The sequence below is a fragment of the Lottia gigantea genome, assembly GCF_000327385.1.
Source record: "Lottia gigantea unplaced genomic scaffold LOTGIsca_6, whole genome shotgun sequence".
NCBI lineage: Eukaryota > Metazoa > Mollusca > Gastropoda > Lottiidae > Lottia > Lottia gigantea.
In genome coordinates, this window is record NW_008710049.1 from 3,172,665 (window position 1) to 3,192,194 (window position 19,530).

Here is a 19,530-nt window from a genome sequence, read left to right on the forward strand (position 1 = left end):
TTCCTAATGTGCTTCTCATGCACTTTACATAGATATATAACAATCGTTTTTTTAAAGCAAAATTGAAATTCGTGATTTTTTCAAATTTTAGTTGTTTTTTTTACAATATTTGCGACTTTTTGAGCTTAGTGTATGTATATGTTATGATCTATTTGATGTAGAACCTTGATATTTGGAATATAACTAGACACTTTGAATATGAATTCACCTATGACAAAAAAACTTATGTGGGCGTGGCACATCCGGGTTGAATTACTAATTGTTTACATTTTGGGGCTGGGGCATAACTCGCATAGGATGCGTTTGTTCAAAAAGAGACTTTGCACACAATTACCTCATCCTTTTGGCCAGTATGTATTAACAGCTCAGTTGTTTCAGCTTTATAGTTTCAAAAAAGGAACGGGTTTTAACATTTGGATATTTTCATTTTTCGATTTTGACCTTTGTTGTCATTTGTTGACCTATATCTTTTGACCTCTATTATGTAGGAACTTGACATTTGAAACATAACGTAACATTTTGAATATTGATTAACTTATTCAAATAAAATTGAGTTGGGCGTGGCACTTCCGGGTTTAATTACTCATTATTGACATTTTTGGCCAGGGGCATAACTCGCAAAGTATACATTTGTTCAAAATGGAACTTTGCATACAATTACCTCATATTGTGAGCCACTTTGTCTTAGAATTTCGGTTGTTTCCGCTTCTTAGTTCAAAAAAAGGAACAGGTTTTGGAAATTGAAAATTTTCAATTTTTGACCTTGACCTTTGTTGACCTTGACCTTTGTAGGATCAAATGTCATTGGCATTGGCTATCTATTTGTACTTTCATATTTGCTGTCCTATGTCAACTTCCGGTTTTATAGTCGTGTGCAATTTGAAATTTTGATGACGTATATCTCTTGATCTTGACCTTTTTAGACTTTCTCTTGTACAAGATCAAAGGTCATTGACCTTGGCTATCTGCTGATACTTTCATTTGTGAGGTCTGACGTCTACTTCCGGTATTAGAATCTTCTAAAAAATGAAAATTTCTCAACTTTAGACTGTTCTTGCGCTTGATCTAATTATCGTGGAAGGATGATTTTTTCGGGGTCTTTTGCAATTTGCTACGTTTGCAAAGTCCCACTCTGTGCCACGAGTGGCTCTAGTTTTACTTTATTTTATCTCGACATTTCTAAGAATTCTCTTAAAAATTTCACAGAATTTAACTCACTTGGCCTTAATGTTTTAAAAGTTGAAAATGATTTAATCGAGACAATTGTAATGGATAAAATGAAAACTTTACAAGAATTATACTTAGTTTTAAATAATATCAAATTACTTCCGGATTTTTGTCACGATAAATCTCGTTTCCCTTCATTGACTTATTTAAATACAAAGTAATAATATTTGTAATTATGTTCCTCAATTATGACCCCCAAAGTCAGACTAGTACAAAATTGGACCAAATTTTATCCGAGCTTAACTCCAATTTCAAATATATTGACATTTGATAGACCCTAGCTATGACACACTTAGTTTTTGTAATACATGATATTGTCCTGAAAGTGAAAGAGCATGATAACTGGAAATAAGAGATAATCAATGATGTCTTAAAAGTGTTTCATTCGCCCTTTGTAAGGTATAGCGTGATATGGCCTGGAGAAATGATATTGTAACAGTATTATCAGTTTCCTCCCTTGAACTATTGAATTAGAATAAGTATATTTTTATCAGTTAGGCTACGTCAATTAAACTTTTAAAATTTACTATTTTTAAAAGTCACTATTTTTTGTTTGTACGTTCCTATTTGTCATGTTTGTTGTGTATGTTAAGCAGCATCAGACAGAACATACTTACTCTCGTAGACACCTGATACCACTTTTCATTATGAAATACTAACTCACTTATGATTGATATAATTCCTCATGTGAAAACTTCATTTGCTACTACATGTACTAATATTTCGGGTTTCGTTGTGCGGTTCTGTTTGTGAGTGCTTGGTTTATGTATAGTAAGGAGAAAGTAATTTGGTAAGGTGCAAGTGGGGGTTCAGGAAAACTGGTTTTCACCCCCAATTTTACTCCCACTTCATTATAAACAAATTGAAAATATGGCTTTTATACGTTTTTGCTCCAAAATACGCGTCAGAATGCACAAAATCAATTCAATTTTTCGCAAATTTTCTCAGGAGAACCCACTCAGACGCTATATGAGATACTTGCGTTCACAGAGTTGCTGCATTTTGAATTCAGCCTCGACAGTTGTCCCCCCATTGAGTCAGCCTGCCCTCTATTTGTACACCGAGTCTTGGAATTCTGGCACCGCCACTGATCAAACCCAATATTTGTATGTACCCGAACACATTCTAACTTTATTATCACTTTGAAAGCCTTATTGTGAATTTTTATAAAATGGCAGATAAATTCAGACATCATGTTATCGGAGTGGGGGGGTTGAACGTAACTAACGACGAGTAATATTATGAGATATGAAATGTAACCTACATCAAAATGCGAATTTCTGCTAAAAATAGACAACATCAATGTGAATGTATATAATGTATATTCAGATTAAATGCTATTCAAGTATAAAACGACACAAGAGAATCCAACATTTACAATCAGCACAAAATCAGCAAAATGTATTATCTCCTGAATCCTATGCTGTTTGTATTATTCAGTTAATTCAAAGCTAAATCACACGTATATAGGAATTTTGCTTACAGAGACAGGTAACTCTTTGTGATAGGAATCTACAGTCTAGTCAATGGGCATTAATAAAGCTTAACGACAATATTGTTGTGCAAAAATAAACTCAAAGCAACCGACAATATTGTTGTGGCAAAAATAAACTCAACGCAACCGACAATATTGTTGTGCAAAAATAAACTTAACGCAACCGACAATATTGTTGTGCAAAAATAAACTCAACGCAACCGACAATATTGTTGTGCAAAAATAAACTTAACGCAACTGACAATATTGTTGTGGCAAAAATAAACTTAACGCAACCGACAATATTGTTGTGCAAAAATAAACTCAACGCAACCGACAATATTGTTGTGCAAAAATAAACTTAACGCAACTGACAATATTGTTGTGGCAAAAATAAACTCAACGCAACTGACAATATTGTTGTAGCAAAAATAAACTCAACGCAACTGACAATATTGTTGTGCAAAAATAAACTCAACGCAACTGATAATATTGTTGTGCAAAAATAAACTCAACGCAACTGACAATATTGTTGTGCAAAAATAAACTCAACGCAACTGACAATATTGTTGTGCAAAAATAAACTCAACGCAACTGACAATATTGTTGTGCAAAAATAAACTCAACGCAACAAATAAACTCAACGCAACTGATAATATTGTTGTGCAAAAATAAACTCAACGCAACTGACAATATTGTTGTGCAAAAATAAACTCAACGCAACTGACAATATTGTTGTGCAAAAATAAACTCAACGCAACTGATAATATTGTTTTGGCAAAAATAAACTCAACGCACTCAAACTTTTCGACGAATCTTTACTGGTACACGACTTGCCTTGTTGAAATAACTTACCAAATGAAAAAATGGAACGAAATATCCAAATAATGATATTGATCCTGATAAAACCCATATAACATATCCTTTATTTTTCCATATACTGACTTTTAGATGTATGTTCAGTCAACACATCGATCATATAGACTTTCTGTTGATAGAGTTAGTTAGATTTATGGTGAATTCACGTTAAACCCGGGGTATAAGTAAAAGGTAAATAGATTAAAGAATGAAAGTAATTGAATCAAACTGAAAGATAATCTATAATGCATGGAACCATTAGTAGGGATCGAACAAATAATATCAGATCATAAAATAGGAGACACTCTCATTTTAAGTGAGTCATATTTAAGGTCAAATAAAGGTCTAGTTGTAAATGTCAAAATATATCGTAATCAAAATGAATTGGTATTTAAAACAAGTCAACACTGATAAGAATTGAAAGTAAGTGGGATAATTTTGGAGATATTGAATGGTGGATTAAACTATATTCTGTCTTTCTTACAAATGCATTGTTATATTGGAAATCGCAACATAAGTTCAAGGAGCAAGTAAGTAAAGGAGCACAATTAGTACCCATAGGCATACCGATTACTTTCTGAAATATCTCCTCTCTAAATTCGACAAATATGTTTTCTAGAAACATTTAACGACATCCTCTGCTGTATAGTTATTAACAATGTACTTATATCTTTTGTTTCCGGTTTTAGCTAAAGAGGCCTGGTATATGATATTATTCAATCTGGATTTTAATTTTGAATGAGGAACTGCTGTGTACATTGTGTATTAAGTAGAGAAAAGTTTTAATCAAGTGAATTGGTGAAAGTGATTGATTTTGCAAATATTCTAGAAGTTCTTTGAATTTTTTTAGATCCACATTTGATTTATACCGGTGCGTAGATAAACCGTGTCACAATATTTTTGAAGGCCATCTCTTATGGTCCCACTATGAAACGTTGGTTGTAAGTGGTTTTGTAAAGTTTGGAAATCCAGTATAGTACAGGCAGTTTAAAATCAACTCTCTTTTGAAGGAATTCTGAATAAAGCTAGGACTGAATTGTGGTTGGAGATATATAGATTTCCGATAAGTGGACACTACAAGAGTATAGATTGAGGAGACATACACACTTTTGAAATGTGGATAAATGAAACCTATAAGTTTATAGATTGTCAACAAGCTTATTGATTGTCAACAAGTGGACACATGAACATATTGACAGTGAACAAGTGGACACTACAAGCTTAAAGATTCTAATCAATTGGGCATTATATGCTTATATTTATGGACAAGCGCACTCTACATGCTTATAAATTATGAATAACTGAACTCAACAAGCTTATAGATTTTAAGGTTGACGCTACCATCTTATAGATTATAACCAAGAGGACGTTACCAACTTATAGATTAATAACATCCTTATAGATTGTACCCAAGTGGACATTATCTGCCTATAGATTGTAATTAAGTGAATATTACCAGCGTGTAGATTGTAACCTATTGGGCACTACAAGCTTGACTGTAACAAACGTATATATTATTGGCAAGTGATATATTCGGAAATAATGAATACATTTAAACTCTTGGTTATTTTATTTGTACCTATCTCTATGTGTGATTGCGAAGAGGATGCGTGTAGTTTAAAACTATGTAAATGTTTACAAGATAAAGTAGAATGTAGTGGTACTAATCTAACTTATATACCTGTACTTCCCATTCGAACCAACAAGCTATTTTATGATGATAACTATCTGCCTTTGATCAATGAACACACCTTTTCCAATATAACACACCTGAGATTGAAGGACTTAACACTTCAACACTGTAAAATCACACATATAACTACTCATAGTTTTAAATTCTTAAAACATTTAAAACGATTACGACTCTCTGGTAATCCATTAACGACGGTTTCTTTGTTAAATCTATTTGCTGATTTGAAAAATGGTTTCTATTATTCATTAAGCTTTAAAGACATTGGTTTAACAGTTCTACCTGAAGGAATATTTAAAAATAATTTTACTTTATTTTATCTTGACATTTCTAACAATTATCTTAAAACATTAAATTTCACAGAATTAAACTCACTTGGTCTAAAAGTTTTAAAAGTCGAAAATAATCTAATCGATACAGTTGTAATGGATACGATGGAAAATTTACGCAATTTGTCATTAATGTCAAATAATATCAAATCACTTCCGGATTTTTGTCATGGTAAATCTTATTTCCCTTCATTGACCTATTTAAATATACAAAGTAATAATATTTGTAAGTATGTTCCTCAATATATGAACTGTTTACAAAAACTTTCTAAATTTGTTCTCGATGAAAACTGTATATCATTGATTAAAACTGGATCATTCCAAGAGTTATCTTCTTTAATAGACCTCGGTTTGTCACAACAGAAAAATTCTAGATTTCCCTTTAAACTTGAAAAGTATTCTTTTAATAATTCAAATCTTGCAAAGTTAACATTGTTTGATAATAATATGAAAATTGAAAATATTAATCCATCGGCGTTCAGTGGCTGTCATAGAGTCAAATATCTATTATTTTCTGGTAATTATTTAAGTGATCACGGAAGTCATACTATTACAAAATTAAATCAAGTTTTATCAGAGCTTAAATTCTTGCAGCATTTAGATCTCTCAAAAAACAGGATAAATGAAATACCAATATCCATTCAAAACTTCACTAAACTTCAATATCTTAGTTTATATGAGAACGGGATATCAAAATGGAGAGATAGATTTTGGGATGGAAACATAAATTTAATTACTATAGATCTTGGTAAGAATTCATTAAGAAAAATATCAAAAGAGATGTTTCCTGCGAAATTTAGATCACAATTAAAAACAATATCATTTCAATATAATCCAATAGAGTGTATTTGTGACAATGTTTGGTTGATTGAGTGGATGAATCGAGATCATACTAAATTTAGATTTTATCCACGTGGATATAAATGTTTAAATATAACTGAACAAATTTGTATAAAACACAGTCCTTTCTATACGTCAATAACTGGAGTTTGTTGTGTTATAATTCTTTTATCTATCCTAGTATCTATTGTTTATAAATATAGATGGTTTATCAAATATCAGATTTACATCTGGCGACATCAACCTAAACTCTTAAACAATATGGCGGAACAACAGTATCTCTATGACGTGTTTGTTTCATACTCCGCCGCGGACGATTGGGTCTTGGATGATCTGGTACCACAGTTAGAGGGATATGAGGGCATGAAACTCTGTATACACGAAAGAGATTTCCAGGCTGGTAGATTGATTATAGACAATATTGTAGAATCGATTGAAAATAGTCGTCGTGTTTTAATTGTATTAAGTAATAATTTTGTTCAAAGTGAATGGTGTCAATTTGAAATGACTTTAGCTCAGAAACATGTTTTAAATCGAGCTATAGAACCTTTAAGTGTTGTTTTATTAGAAGATATAGACAGTGAAAATATGAGCAATTCACTTCATGCTTTATTAAAGACAACTACTTATATAACTTGGTATGATGATATAGAACATATTCATTTATTTTGGGATCGACTGAAGAATTCCCTTATTTGATATATATTTTTGTAACCTAATGCAAAATTACTATATAATAACCGAAGAATTCCCCCCCGATGGCTGTCTTTATTCATAATGTAAAATATTGACACATATGATATTTTAAAGCATTGTATATGATTGAAATGGCTTATATTGTACAAGTTTATACAGTAGTTTATATATATTTTTTATTTATTTTAACATTGGAATTGTTCTTCTTACAAATAGAAGAAGAAAGTGACATAACAATGAGTCACTGTTGGTCCAACATCTACGGAGCCCCTTAAGCGCAATTTTCAACACTTGTTATTATTATTTCGTTTAAACGAATTAATTATTTCGAAATAATAATTTATTTCGTTTAAACGAAACGAATTAATTATTTCGTTTAAACGAATTAATTATTTCGTTTAAACGAAATAAATTATTATTTCGAAATAATTAATTTTTAATCGAAATAATTATTTCGTCTAACGAAATAAATGATGTTATTTCGTTTAAACGAATTAATTATTTCGTTTAAACGAATTAATTATTTCGTTTAAACGAAATAATAAATAAATATGTTTGCAATTGCGCCTTAGGGGCGTAAACATCTGTTCCACGCTGTTTTTGTGTTTTTGTTTGTTATATATTTTGCTTAATAATTATGAGTTTCGCTTTATGTAAATTTGTATTACCAATAAAACAGTTTTACTGAATGTTATGTATGATACTTGCTCAAATCACCAACTCACAACTCTTTATAACCGTGTCCCTTATCAATGTATAGAAGGGTAGTGGTTCATTATACCAATAGCTAGTATGAGATGGAAATAGCAGCTAAGAACAGAGATGTCGAAATACCTCCAGGCTTTGCGCCCTTTGTCAGTCAAATAGAAGTAATTCCACTTACAAAGGCATCCTTTCCAAGATCATTTAACATGTGAAATTTGATTTACATAATTTTATGTTGGAAATGTCCCAAACAATATGGAGGAGAAACTAAGAATAATTTACGCATTCGTTTTTATGCTCATATATCAGATATCAAATTAAAGAAAGGCAAGTCTGTTTCTAATCATTTCAACACGACCACTCATCAGGCACTAACCTCCATTGAGCATTCTCGCTACGCCTGACAATAACTTTGGATACAGATGGAAGAAACTTTTCTATATATTGTGAGGCGAAAGTTTCCTCAATTTTTTGTATCGACATTTATCTTTTGTATGAATTTCAAAATTCAGAAGGCATTTTATTCATGGAAAAAGCTTTTGGGGGGATGGGGGTGGGGAGCGGAGTTTGCGGAAAATGTCGTCCTCATTGATCAATGAAAGAGAAATTATAGCATTTACTTTCGGCATAATATGTTTAACAAGGAATTGTAAAGAGGCTGGTATTTCAAAATGGTTCAACCTACAAGGCTCTAATTTGGTGAAATATCAATATCAATGATATATGATTAAGGAAACATTTGATCAATCGTATTAAAGGGCAGAATCGCACCCGTTCGACCAATCATACCATCGTCTCAGAAATGGGAAATGTTTTGTTAATCCAATCCATTATGGTGTTCACAGCTCACCGACGAAATTTAAACCGTCAAATCCATGTGTGTCCAGAGTTATCCGCGTTTGAAGTTAAAAAGACTAGTCTTCTTTTTATGAAACACTGCCATAGAAACTAAATAGAAATAGAAAGCGAAACTCTTAGTTTAAAGTATATTTGAAGGATTTTTGATTTTCTTACACTAAAAACACCTTCAATCAATTCCTACATGCCATCAAAAAAAGCATTAAAAATACCCTTATATAAAATAACATCCTTGTTTTAAATAATGTTTTTTATTGTCTAGAAACACCATAACTCTTTTTTTGGAAAAAAACAGACCACAATTTCTTCGTTAAATTAACTCATTTAAAAATAGGATGAGTTTAATTCTAAAACACGTCGAAGATTATTCGGGCGACGGTATCTTTTCTTCATTATTTTCTCTGGGTAAACAATAATTCCAAAAGTAGCTAGCTTTGTTTCAAACGACAAATCACTTATTTCATCCGGGGCGAAAGCCGTAGGCTCAATCGTGGAAGCGGGAAAGAGTATAAGCGACACAGTGAAACAATCTAACGAGTTGAAAGAATTACAACTAATAAGAGATCTGCAAAACCGGAGATTAGAAGAAAGGAAAGGAAAAGGTTTTAAAGTTATAGGATAAAAATGATTATCGCTCACGCTCCAAAAACTTATTTTGGTTCAGATATACAAAAATCATTGGGTTCTCTTCCTGGATTTCCAGGAGAAAAAAATCTTCCCGGTCACAATTACACTGGTCCAGGTACCAGGCTAGATCTGCGATTAGACGAAAATGATAAACCCAAACCCGGTGAAGAACCAGTCAATAGAGTTGCGCTTAAACACGACATACTATACAGAAACAAAGACATAAACTTCAGACACGAAGCAGACAGACAAATGATAATCAAACTTGAAAATATTCCAAATCCAACTTTCAAAGAGAGAATGCAAAGGGCTCTGATCATAAAACTGTTAAAAGATGAAATTAGGCATGGGATTAGCGGATGAAATTCATAAAGAATTTCGAAAAACTAAAAACTTTTTAAAAGTTAAAGTATTTGAAAAAGATGAAATATGGTCAGCCGATTTAATTCATATGCCAGTCGAAAGAGGATTTAAATATTGCTTAACAGTTATAGATTTGTATACGAGATATGCATGGGTTATTCCTTTGAAAAACAAAACAGGATTATCAGTCAAACACGCATCTGAAACGATTATGAAACAATCTAACTGACATCCAGTAAAACTGTGGGTAGATAAAGAAAGTGAATTTTATAACAAAAATATGAAATCTCTGGGATTTGAAATTTACAGTACGCATAATGAAGGTAAAGCTGTAGTTATTGCGAGATATAATAGAACTCTAAAAAATGAATTATTCAAAAAGTTCACGGAATTGAAATCTCAAAAATGGCTTAAAATATTACCAGAGGTTGTAGATGAATACAATAACAAAATTCATTCATCTATAGGTGTCACACCAACACAAGCCACAAATAATCCAAATATTATAAAGTTAATTAACGCACAAAATAACTACGAAAATGAAATAAAGAATTTAAATATCAAACCCAAATTTTAAGTCGGAGATCGAGTTCGTCTTTTCAAATATAAAAGCAAATTCGAAAAAGGTTACGTTGGATACTGGACAAACGAAATATTCATCGTTGATAAAGTAAACACCACATCACCTCCGACATATGAATTAATCGATCAAGACAAAGAACATATCATAGGTAGGTTTTATCAAAACGAACTTCCAAAAACTGACTTTTAAAAATGAATGAATTTCTCGAAAACAAAGATGATGATGAAGAATTTGATAGAAGATTAAGAAATTTAGATGTAGACAAGTATTTACGCTTTCTTAAAATTGATTTTTTTAAATTTAAATGCAAATTTATGTTTAAAATATTATTGAATGTGTTTTATCGGAATGTTATACAATTTTTTTCAAACACAAACTATGTATATATTTCATCAATTGGGTTTTCAACAATACTTACCGCATACTCCTCAAAAAACCGACTATTAAAAATGAATATCTTTCTCGATAAATATGAAACTGATACAACAAACTTTCAACTTATGAGATGGGCGAATGGGTTAAATATATCACCGTTTTATTATTGCATTAGAGATAATATAATAATAAATGATCTGAAATATAAGAAAGGTAAATTTTACACTATAACAAATATACATACTTCCGATAAGAAAGGAGTTCATCATTCTGCTTTGTACAAAGACTCTTCAAATATCTTATATTTTTTCGATTCTTATGGATTAGAACCAACTGAAGAGACTCGGGGACACTCTTCAAGGTAATTTAGATATGAACAATTTCATAGTAACTAATTTAAAGTCTCCGGAAAACGATAATGACGCTGTTCACAAGAAATATTTACGGGAACAAATAAATTCAATTGAAGTAAATAAAAACCATTTAAAAGATAAAATAAGTAATGTTAAAAGATTCTTCAAACATCAACAAAATAATAAAAATTTTATTAATGATACTAAACTACAACAAAAGGTAGCAGGATTAATAAGTTTTATTCAAAAACAATAAGTCAACGTAGTGAACAATACTGAGTTACAAAATTTAATTTCATTAATATCTAAATTAGATGATAAGATTACAAAACAAAAATTAGACATTCAACAATTAATAGATAACATTCCAGGAGAAAATGAAGATACGTTTCAACAGGAATTAAATGCTCTGGAAACTAAACTTAACTGTGAATTACAAAAAGAACTAAGAAATATTAAACAACAAATACAAAACATAGATGATAGCGAAATCCAAACCTTTATTCAACAACAAATACAAAATATCGATGATAGTGAAATTAAAACCTATATTCAACAACAAATACAAAATATTGATGATAGTGTTATTCAACAACAGATAACCACTATTAATAACCTAGTCTTAAAACAGCACAAGAATATAGTCGCATTAGAAAAATATCTCAAGAAAGAAAATAAATCAAATTATTTCAATCTTCCATTTGGAAATTTGGGACGTGATGATGGTTCTATTACTGATAATTTTAATCTAAAAGAGTGTGAATATAAAAAAATATGGATTTAAAGTAAATATAAGAGTATTTTCTTCTTCAAATTTTCCCACCCCCCATAATATATTTAATAGTGATTATCCACCAGATTTTACTTTTAAAGGAAAACTTGTAATTGAAATTAATTTTCCCATCCAGGTAAAAGTTGATTCATTATTCTTCAAACAAGTCTCACTTTGATCTAATCAATTTAACGCTCAAAAAGTTCTTCAGTTGGTAGAGACAATGTAGAAATTAAAGAATATGAAAGTAACGACGAAAACAACAAGGTTAATCACTTATACCAAATTAAAATGAGTGGGAAATATATAGATAGGTTTAGAATGTTAATCATACCAGATAATGAAGAAGATGAACTTTCATTGAGTGATTTTGATATGATATTGGAGACGAAAACTTCACCATCAATGAATATCATTAGAAATCCAGAACCACAAAAAAAAGAAGTATCATTTACCAATTATGACTTTTTACGAACGACAGACTTTGAATACGTGAAACTATATTTTGTTAATAAAAGTTTTTCACACGAACATACCTCTTCAACTGATTTATTTACCTCAATCGATATTCATAAAAGTCAACACGATAAACAATTTATAATATTTTCATCAATAATTGAACGTAATGATGGAATAGAAGTTGGAGGTATATATACCTGTAGATGTATGATAAGAATCAATATCGAAAAACCAAAATTTTCAGTTCATCTAAATAAGATTAATGATTCGAAAGAACAAATATCCTTAGTAAGTGTAATAGTTGTTTTTATTAAACCTGAAATAATTATAACAGATAATGAAAAAATAAAGAATGCACAACTTATTGGGCAACCTATTGTAGATGTTAAACACTTTCTATTTTTTAGTGTATCCGAAGTTCACTTAATTTAATTACCTAAAAAATGGAACTAGAAAGCAGACAAAACTACATGATAGAAAAATAAAACGAACTAAAAGAAAAACTAAAACACTTTAACAAATGTAGAAAAACATGGAGTAGAATTAATTCTGTTTTCAAAACATTAAGCACAGTTCTAACAGTAGGGATAACGGTGGCAACAGCCGTAACCGGTGGATTAATGCTTCCAATAATTGTCCCAACTGTATTAGCCGCGTTCACTGCCGTTCAAACTTCATCTTGTGGATTGATTACTTTAGGATTTACATCAAAACAGAAATCTCATTATAAAAAGAAAACAGAAATTTTAAATACATATCTTAATAAATTGTTTATATTTTTCGGAAGATCCAAAGAAGATAAGAACATATCCATTGAAGAATTAGAAGAATTCAATGAAATTTTAGATAAATTTGATGTAGAAATATCATCAATAAAAGTTAAAAATTCCTAGTTAAAAATTGTTGCTTAAAAAATATGAATGAAATTTTAGACGATGAAACATTCATATCAAATGAACTTTTTTTCAGTATTATTAACCTTATCTCTGATAAATTTGATACATTTAAAGGACAAACTGAATTAGATGGAGAGATAATTCAAGATACAGAACACAAACAAAAAATGCAATTTGTAGGCTTTAATGCCAAAACTTTTCACAATTTTTTCGCAACTGTGGATGTAAAATCGGATGCTTCTGATTGGTATTTCTCAGGAAAAATCATTTTACGTAGAAACAATTTCAAAGAAATAAAAAAATCAAAAAAGGGTAGTGGTGTTACCCTACTCAAAAAGATAAATGAATATGCCGGTATAAATTGTTTTATACCAAGCGATGGATACTGGTTTGTAAAGGGCGTAAATCGTCTTTTAAACGAAGACTACACAAAAGAATTTCAAGATTTCATCAACAGTTTTTCAAAATCAAACAGAAAAGGAGTTATGACAACTGTTAGAATCTGTGAATTCAATAAGAAATTTAATACTTATTTTCAAATTTATATGCCCAAACATAGATATTTTCAACCAAAGAAAGTATCCGAGGAATTAGATTGGGTATTTTACTTACATAAATCGCATTTCTGTCTCATTAGAAGAAAAAACAAAACCTTAGGCATTAGAGAAATAGAAGATAATTACGATGAAAACGTATGGAGAACTTGTAGAGATGATAATGCGGTAACACAAGTTTCACCTCTAAAACTAAACGTTTGTCCAACAATTCACGATGATTGTTTATACGCATGGGATTGCGAAACCTATAGCGAAAAAGAAACGAATAAAGCCATTCCTTATTCTTGCACGTTAATTAATTTAGAAAAACTAAGAAAACTGTTAGACAGAATAAAAAATAACTTTCCAGATTTAAATCCCACTGATAGTATTCCAGAAGAATTTTATAATAAATTAATGAATATAGTAGAAATATTTGTGGGTAAAGATTGCATCGATCAAATGTTGCAACGTTTAGGAAAAATAGATCAAAAAGAATAACATTAATTTCTCATAACGGTAGCGGTTTTGATAACTGGATCGTGCTTAAAAATGCGAAAAAACGCAAGGTCCACTAGTAACAGCTAGAGGCATTCTGTCCCTACCTTTAACTGATTCATTCATCGATGAATATTTACAGAAAAAATTGAAAAGACAAAAACAAATAATGGGCAACTCTAATTATCTGCAAAAGATCACCGATATTAATATTGCAAAATACACCGAAGATAATTGGGAATCTTTAAGACACGAATGGGAACATTACGCTAAAAGAGATACGTTATGTCTTGGAGCTTGTTTGATAAAATATAACAAAGTTATGAAAGAAGTTGTATTCCAGAATATTTCCAATAATCTAACGGATCCTTCTTTATCTTTAAAGGGTTGGTATTATTTATATCATTACAGTAAAGAAATGGTAGAAGAAGAATGGTATGAAAGTACTAGAATGGTTCCGAAACACACCGAAAAAGAAAACGTAGAAAAAGTTTACTCACATACACACCCTTTTATAAGATATTTTATCAGACAATCCATTAAAGGTGGAAGAGTTTCGGCAAATCGAAAATCATTTGAAACGAACAAAATGGATGAAATTTGTAATGTATTATAGGAGTGAAACACCAAGTGATAATATAATTGATTTATTTAAAGAATATAGTAAAAGTAAAAAAGATAAAACGGAAGTTAATTCAAAACTTAAAAAAATAAAATGTACTAAATTAATGGCCTTTGATGCTAACGGTTTGTACGCTTCCGCCATGTCGGATTTAGATAGCGAATATCCAAAAGCGGAAAGTGGTAGACCGTTTCTACCGAAAGAAAATAAAGAATTTGTTAAGCTCTTTAATGAGCAGAAATTCAGACCTAGAACGGCTATTTTAAAAGTCTGGTTTGAATATCCTACCAAGATGTTCTTCCAACTCATACCAGCTAAAGATAAAATTATTTTTACGAACAAAGAAGGTAATAAGGAGACTGGCACTAAAAGTGGTTTCTGTTCAGAAGTTTTAACATCGGTCGATATTCAAGAAATAGTTAAAGCCGATGGACGAATTATTAAAATATTAGATGGTAGTATACGAAGAAAATTCCACCATATAGAGATTATATTTTAATTTTGTGAGATTTAAGAAATAAATATAAACGAGAAGGAAATATCGTAGGTAGTAATTGCATGAAATTATTAGGTAATTCATTGTATGGTAAATCTATTCAGAAGGATATAACTACATCGAGACATCTATATGGAGTGAAGCAACTTTAAAAACCAACTTGGATTCACACGTCAAAAGCTTTCTTAAAGTAATAAAAGACTCAATATATCGTTGAGATAAATGAAGAAGAAAAAGAATTTGACTGTACACCTCCTAAATCTACACGACTAACACCTAGTCAATTGGGGTCATTCGTATTATCTCACAGTAAAAAATAATGAATAATTTTATTTACGTAATAGATGGATTTTATAAGCCGGAAATATACTATACAGATACTGATATTTTATACATTTCGCCTAGCAATTGGGATAAATTAAATGAAGCTGGGTTGGTGTCCGAAAATGATTATTGTAAAGGAAAGAATGATTACGATGATGGTGGAATTATATATGGTTTATATTTAGCGCCAAAAGTTAAATACAATATAATTCTAACTTCCGACGGTATTCTAAAAGAAAAGAAAACGTTTAAGGGTTACTCTAATGATAAGATAGCTGTAGAAGATCATATTCGATTAGCTAGTGAATTTAAGAAACCATGGGAAAAAAGTTTCACCAATGGAGTAGTTATTTTAAAGGATGATGATAAACAAAAGAAAGTTTTTAGAAGTTATCCGAATCTCGTAAAGAGAGAAGCACCGGACGATGAAGGAATCATGTATCCTTATAGTGATAAAGATGACTTGAGTTTGGATGAAAACTATGAATTTGATGATTTCTATCTAACTATTCAAGAAGAGAATGAAGAGTGTTAATTTTTTTGTTTTAAATGAAGTTGAACAACAATTTCCTCGTTATCAAAAGCTATAAACCTATTTTTACCATCTTTGATTTCCAGATTTATATCTTTAAACATAAAGGAATTAAGTGGTAAATACGTCGTTTGAAATGGTTTCTCTATAATTCTATATCCTATTGGTACAGTGAATGTTGGAAGACTGTAAATAATCTGACTTTTGTATTTATTGAAAAATCCACCGTTTATCAAATTGCAATGTATATTTATCACATCGATATCATTCTCGATATTAGCTTTGTGTGGTATATTTGTTTATCAAATCCTAGTAACGCATTCAATGAATTTTCTACGTTGAAATCAACTTGACTATTATTTCTTAATAAATAATACTTTAATCCCAATTCATATTCTTGATTGCGATCGAGTTCGTACTCATAATCTAGAGACAATTTAATGTCTGATTTATTTGAGGTGATAACGAATAGTTGTTCTTTATTTGACATTTTTGATCACGCTTTTATAATCATTTTTATCTATAATACCTTTCTCTAGGAGTCTTTTTAGTATACAATTCACTTCATTATATTGTCTGTGTGATTGATGACCTTCCTTCATTGCCGCTAATATTACTCGTAATCTATTAAGTAGTTCCTTGTTGTTGTCGGATAAAAACGTTATACCTTTCCAGATGCCACCATATCATCGAATTCGTCTATTTCTTGTATGATTGGATAATCTTCTGCATAATCATTTGATACCTCATCTTCATATTCATCATCTTCATATTCATCAGGAATAACTTTTTTTTATGTATTTTTTCAACTTCTTTCGATCTTTTTGTTTCGGGTCCCGACTTTCTTATTGCATGTAGAAATTTTGAGTATGCTAGTAAATCCTTGTAATTGGCAATGCCAATATACCCGCCATTCATTAAATCTATTAATCCGTTTGTTAATGAAAATATTAAGTCTTTTGTATCGATTTTGAATAAAGGGGAATTTGCCCTAAATTTTATTCTAAATCCATTAAACAATAACCCCTCATCATCAATGATTGGTGTAATACTCTTTGGTAAATCTGCTTTAGGGTTTGAAAAAAGACTATTAATATCATCTAATGTCCTAATTATAATACCGCCATATTGAATTGGTTCTGGGTGATCTTTATGAGGTTCTATAGGAGATCTATATTCTAAAGCTAATTTCTTTCTAATATCCTCTTGAGATTTTAATATTGGTTGAAATAGAGTTTCTAGATTTTCTGTTAATCAAAGTTGTTGTAATTTATTATTTTCAACTTGGGTCTTTATTTTATTCTTAGCTTTGATATATTGTCTATTTCTGTTTATAATACTATTCCAATCACTACTCATTTTAAAAAAAATAAAATTAATATATATCTGTCATTACTCTTTCACCTGCAGGTTTTCTAGTATTAACGAATATATATCCATGATCACCTGGGTTTTTCCATTTAGTTTTACAAACCTTTTTAAATGCATCTCTGTCCATTCCGTGATTAATCGATTGAATGATTTGAGATAAATCTTTATCGTTTAATTCAAATAATAAAAAACAATTTGCATTTTTTCTAATGAACATAGAATCCATCCCGTAAAAAGATTTGGATTGGTATATGCAGTGACATTTGTGATGTCTTCCTTTCGTGAACAATTCTTGTTGAACAGCTTGATGTCTTTGCGCTACGCAGTCGTCAAATAATATTAAGTTCTTTCGATTGCTATCAATATTAGACAAGTCTAGATCATTAACATTTTTCGTAAGAAAGACTTTAATATCCGTTGGATTCTTTGCTTCAATGTAGTTATCTATGATATCTTTTATTTCCACTTCTTCTTGTCTTGAACATCTTTGTTTGGTAAATATTCTAAAGCTTTGAGGATATTGATAATACGATAAATGTTGTCCACATGTTAAAAGTGAGATGAGTTTTCCCAGAACCGGAACTACCGCATATACACATGAGCATTGGGTTATTAGGAAATATTTCTGAATGATTAAATTTTTTGCCCATTTTTTATTATTTTATTTTATTCCAAAAATCGCTCCTTCTCCTTTATACTTTGAAAGAAATAATCCTTCTCCAGTGTGTATATTTTTTTTAAATATTCCATTACCCTTATGTTTGACTTTGACTTCTCCTGTGTCAATACTATCTACTAATTTATTTAATCCTTGTTTAACAATTTTCTTGGTTTCTTCCCCAAATCTTTTTCCAAATTCTTTTATAGTGCCTATCATATCTCCCACTCCTGAACCTTTGGCTTCCTTTTCCATTATTAAATTATGTCTGCGTTCTTCAGCGGCTTTAGCATCAGCTGCTTTCTTTGCGTTGGCAGCTTTGACTGCGGCAGATATTCTACCAGTTGCTGCACCCGCCGCTGCAATACCATCAAATATTAAAGGTAGTAGGAAAGGTAAAAATCCACCTTCTTTTGCGTTCGCGTCAATTCTTTCTAAGTCTATATCGTCTCTGGCTCTTGACAATATTTGTATTTATCAATAAGTTTTGTTATGTTGATTTTTTTACCATTAAAAGTTATTACATTTGGGGAAGCTGTTTCAATAGCTTGTTTTATTTTCATAACTAAAGTTTCTGGTTTCATTTTTAAGGGGGTATTTTTTACTCAATTCTTATCATTCTTCTATCTGATATTTTAATTAAATGTTCGAGTAGTAAACAATACCCGGTCACATCTCCTTGTGTTTTTTCAATATGAATATTTATGTTCACTCCTGTTTTGAAAAGATCTTCTTGGTGAGCTGATAGATCAAAACAGAAGATTGGATGATTAAGTGCAAAATCTACATATTCAAACTGAGGTGGATTTCCAAATAATTCACACATATTTTTATAGTTTCTATACAATTCATTATAATCCTTTGTGGTTGGATTAATTGTTAAAGGTTGGTTAGGATAATTATCGTTGTTTAATCTTACTTGAACTTTATGGATTAAAGGATCTTGAGTTTGGTTCATTGCCACTCTGAAGAGATTATTGTTATTCGTTTGAGAATCTGGTAAGTTCTTGAAACCAACCATTAAATATCTTGCTGGTTTAATAGTGTTAGTGATTGGCCATGTGGTGGATTCTCCAGTTAAAGTCATGCTACCTACCGTATTACGATGAAGAAAAAGCTATTTCAATATCTTTAGTTAATGAGTTGAATATTCTTGTGTCTACTTCAATTGAGGGTGTTATTACGGGTATGAAAAGTTGGAGATTCGTTATTTCTAATTTTGCATTTGAAGCATTCTCTCCAAAGAATATCTTATCTTATATGGTAACCCTATGGAAACCTTTCTGTGTTCCAACAGACCGAATAAAGGATATAATTTCCAATTTATGTAATTACCCAACCTATTATTCTCAACAATATTGTTATACTGAAGTACTCGTTTTTCGAAT

The 19,530-nt window shown here is 30.6% G+C and overlaps 6 protein-coding genes across 6 annotated transcripts; 5 read left to right on the forward strand and 1 right to left on the reverse strand.

Annotated features, from left to right (window-relative positions):
• Positions 1-6,679: 6,679 nt before the first annotated feature.
• LOTGIDRAFT_107027 (hypothetical protein) lies at positions 6,680-7,117 on the forward strand (the record flags this gene model as incomplete). Its single annotated transcript, XM_009063921.1, has 1 exon — positions 6,680-7,117. The coding sequence occupies one exon, from the start codon at positions 6,680-6,682 to the stop codon at positions 7,115-7,117; it is 438 nt and encodes a 145-aa protein (XP_009062169.1).
• A 2,184-nt stretch (positions 7,118-9,301) lies between these two features.
• Positions 9,302-11,762, forward strand: LOTGIDRAFT_154726 (hypothetical protein; the record flags this gene model as incomplete). Its single annotated transcript, XM_009063922.1, has 2 exons — positions 9,302-9,419; positions 11,293-11,762. 2 exons carry the CDS (start codon positions 9,302-9,304, stop codon positions 11,760-11,762), a joined length of 588 nt encoding a protein of 195 aa, XP_009062170.1.
• A 1,363-nt stretch (positions 11,763-13,125) lies between these two features.
• On the forward strand, positions 13,126-14,142 carry LOTGIDRAFT_154727 (hypothetical protein; the record flags this gene model as incomplete). Its single annotated transcript, XM_009063923.1, has 1 exon — positions 13,126-14,142. One exon carries the CDS (start codon positions 13,126-13,128, stop codon positions 14,140-14,142), a length of 1,017 nt encoding a protein of 338 aa, XP_009062171.1.
• Positions 14,143-14,308: 166 nt separating this feature from the next.
• Positions 14,309-15,260, forward strand: LOTGIDRAFT_154728 (hypothetical protein; the record flags this gene model as incomplete). The annotated part of the gene is made up of 2 exons (XM_009063924.1): positions 14,309-14,574; positions 14,756-15,260. 2 exons carry the CDS (start codon positions 14,309-14,311, stop codon positions 15,258-15,260), a joined length of 771 nt encoding a protein of 256 aa, XP_009062172.1.
• A 316-nt stretch (positions 15,261-15,576) lies between these two features.
• On the forward strand, positions 15,577-16,116 carry LOTGIDRAFT_154729 (hypothetical protein; the record flags this gene model as incomplete). The annotated part of the gene is made up of 1 exon (XM_009063925.1): positions 15,577-16,116. The coding sequence occupies one exon, from the start codon at positions 15,577-15,579 to the stop codon at positions 16,114-16,116; it is 540 nt and encodes a 179-aa protein (XP_009062173.1).
• A 1,372-nt stretch (positions 16,117-17,488) lies between these two features.
• LOTGIDRAFT_154730 (hypothetical protein) lies at positions 17,489-19,229 on the reverse strand (the record flags this gene model as incomplete). Its single annotated transcript, XM_009063926.1, has 3 exons — positions 17,489-18,066; positions 18,238-18,599; positions 18,808-19,229. 3 exons carry the CDS (start codon positions 19,227-19,229, stop codon positions 17,489-17,491), a joined length of 1,362 nt encoding a protein of 453 aa, XP_009062174.1.
• Positions 19,230-19,530: the final 301 nt, after the last annotated feature.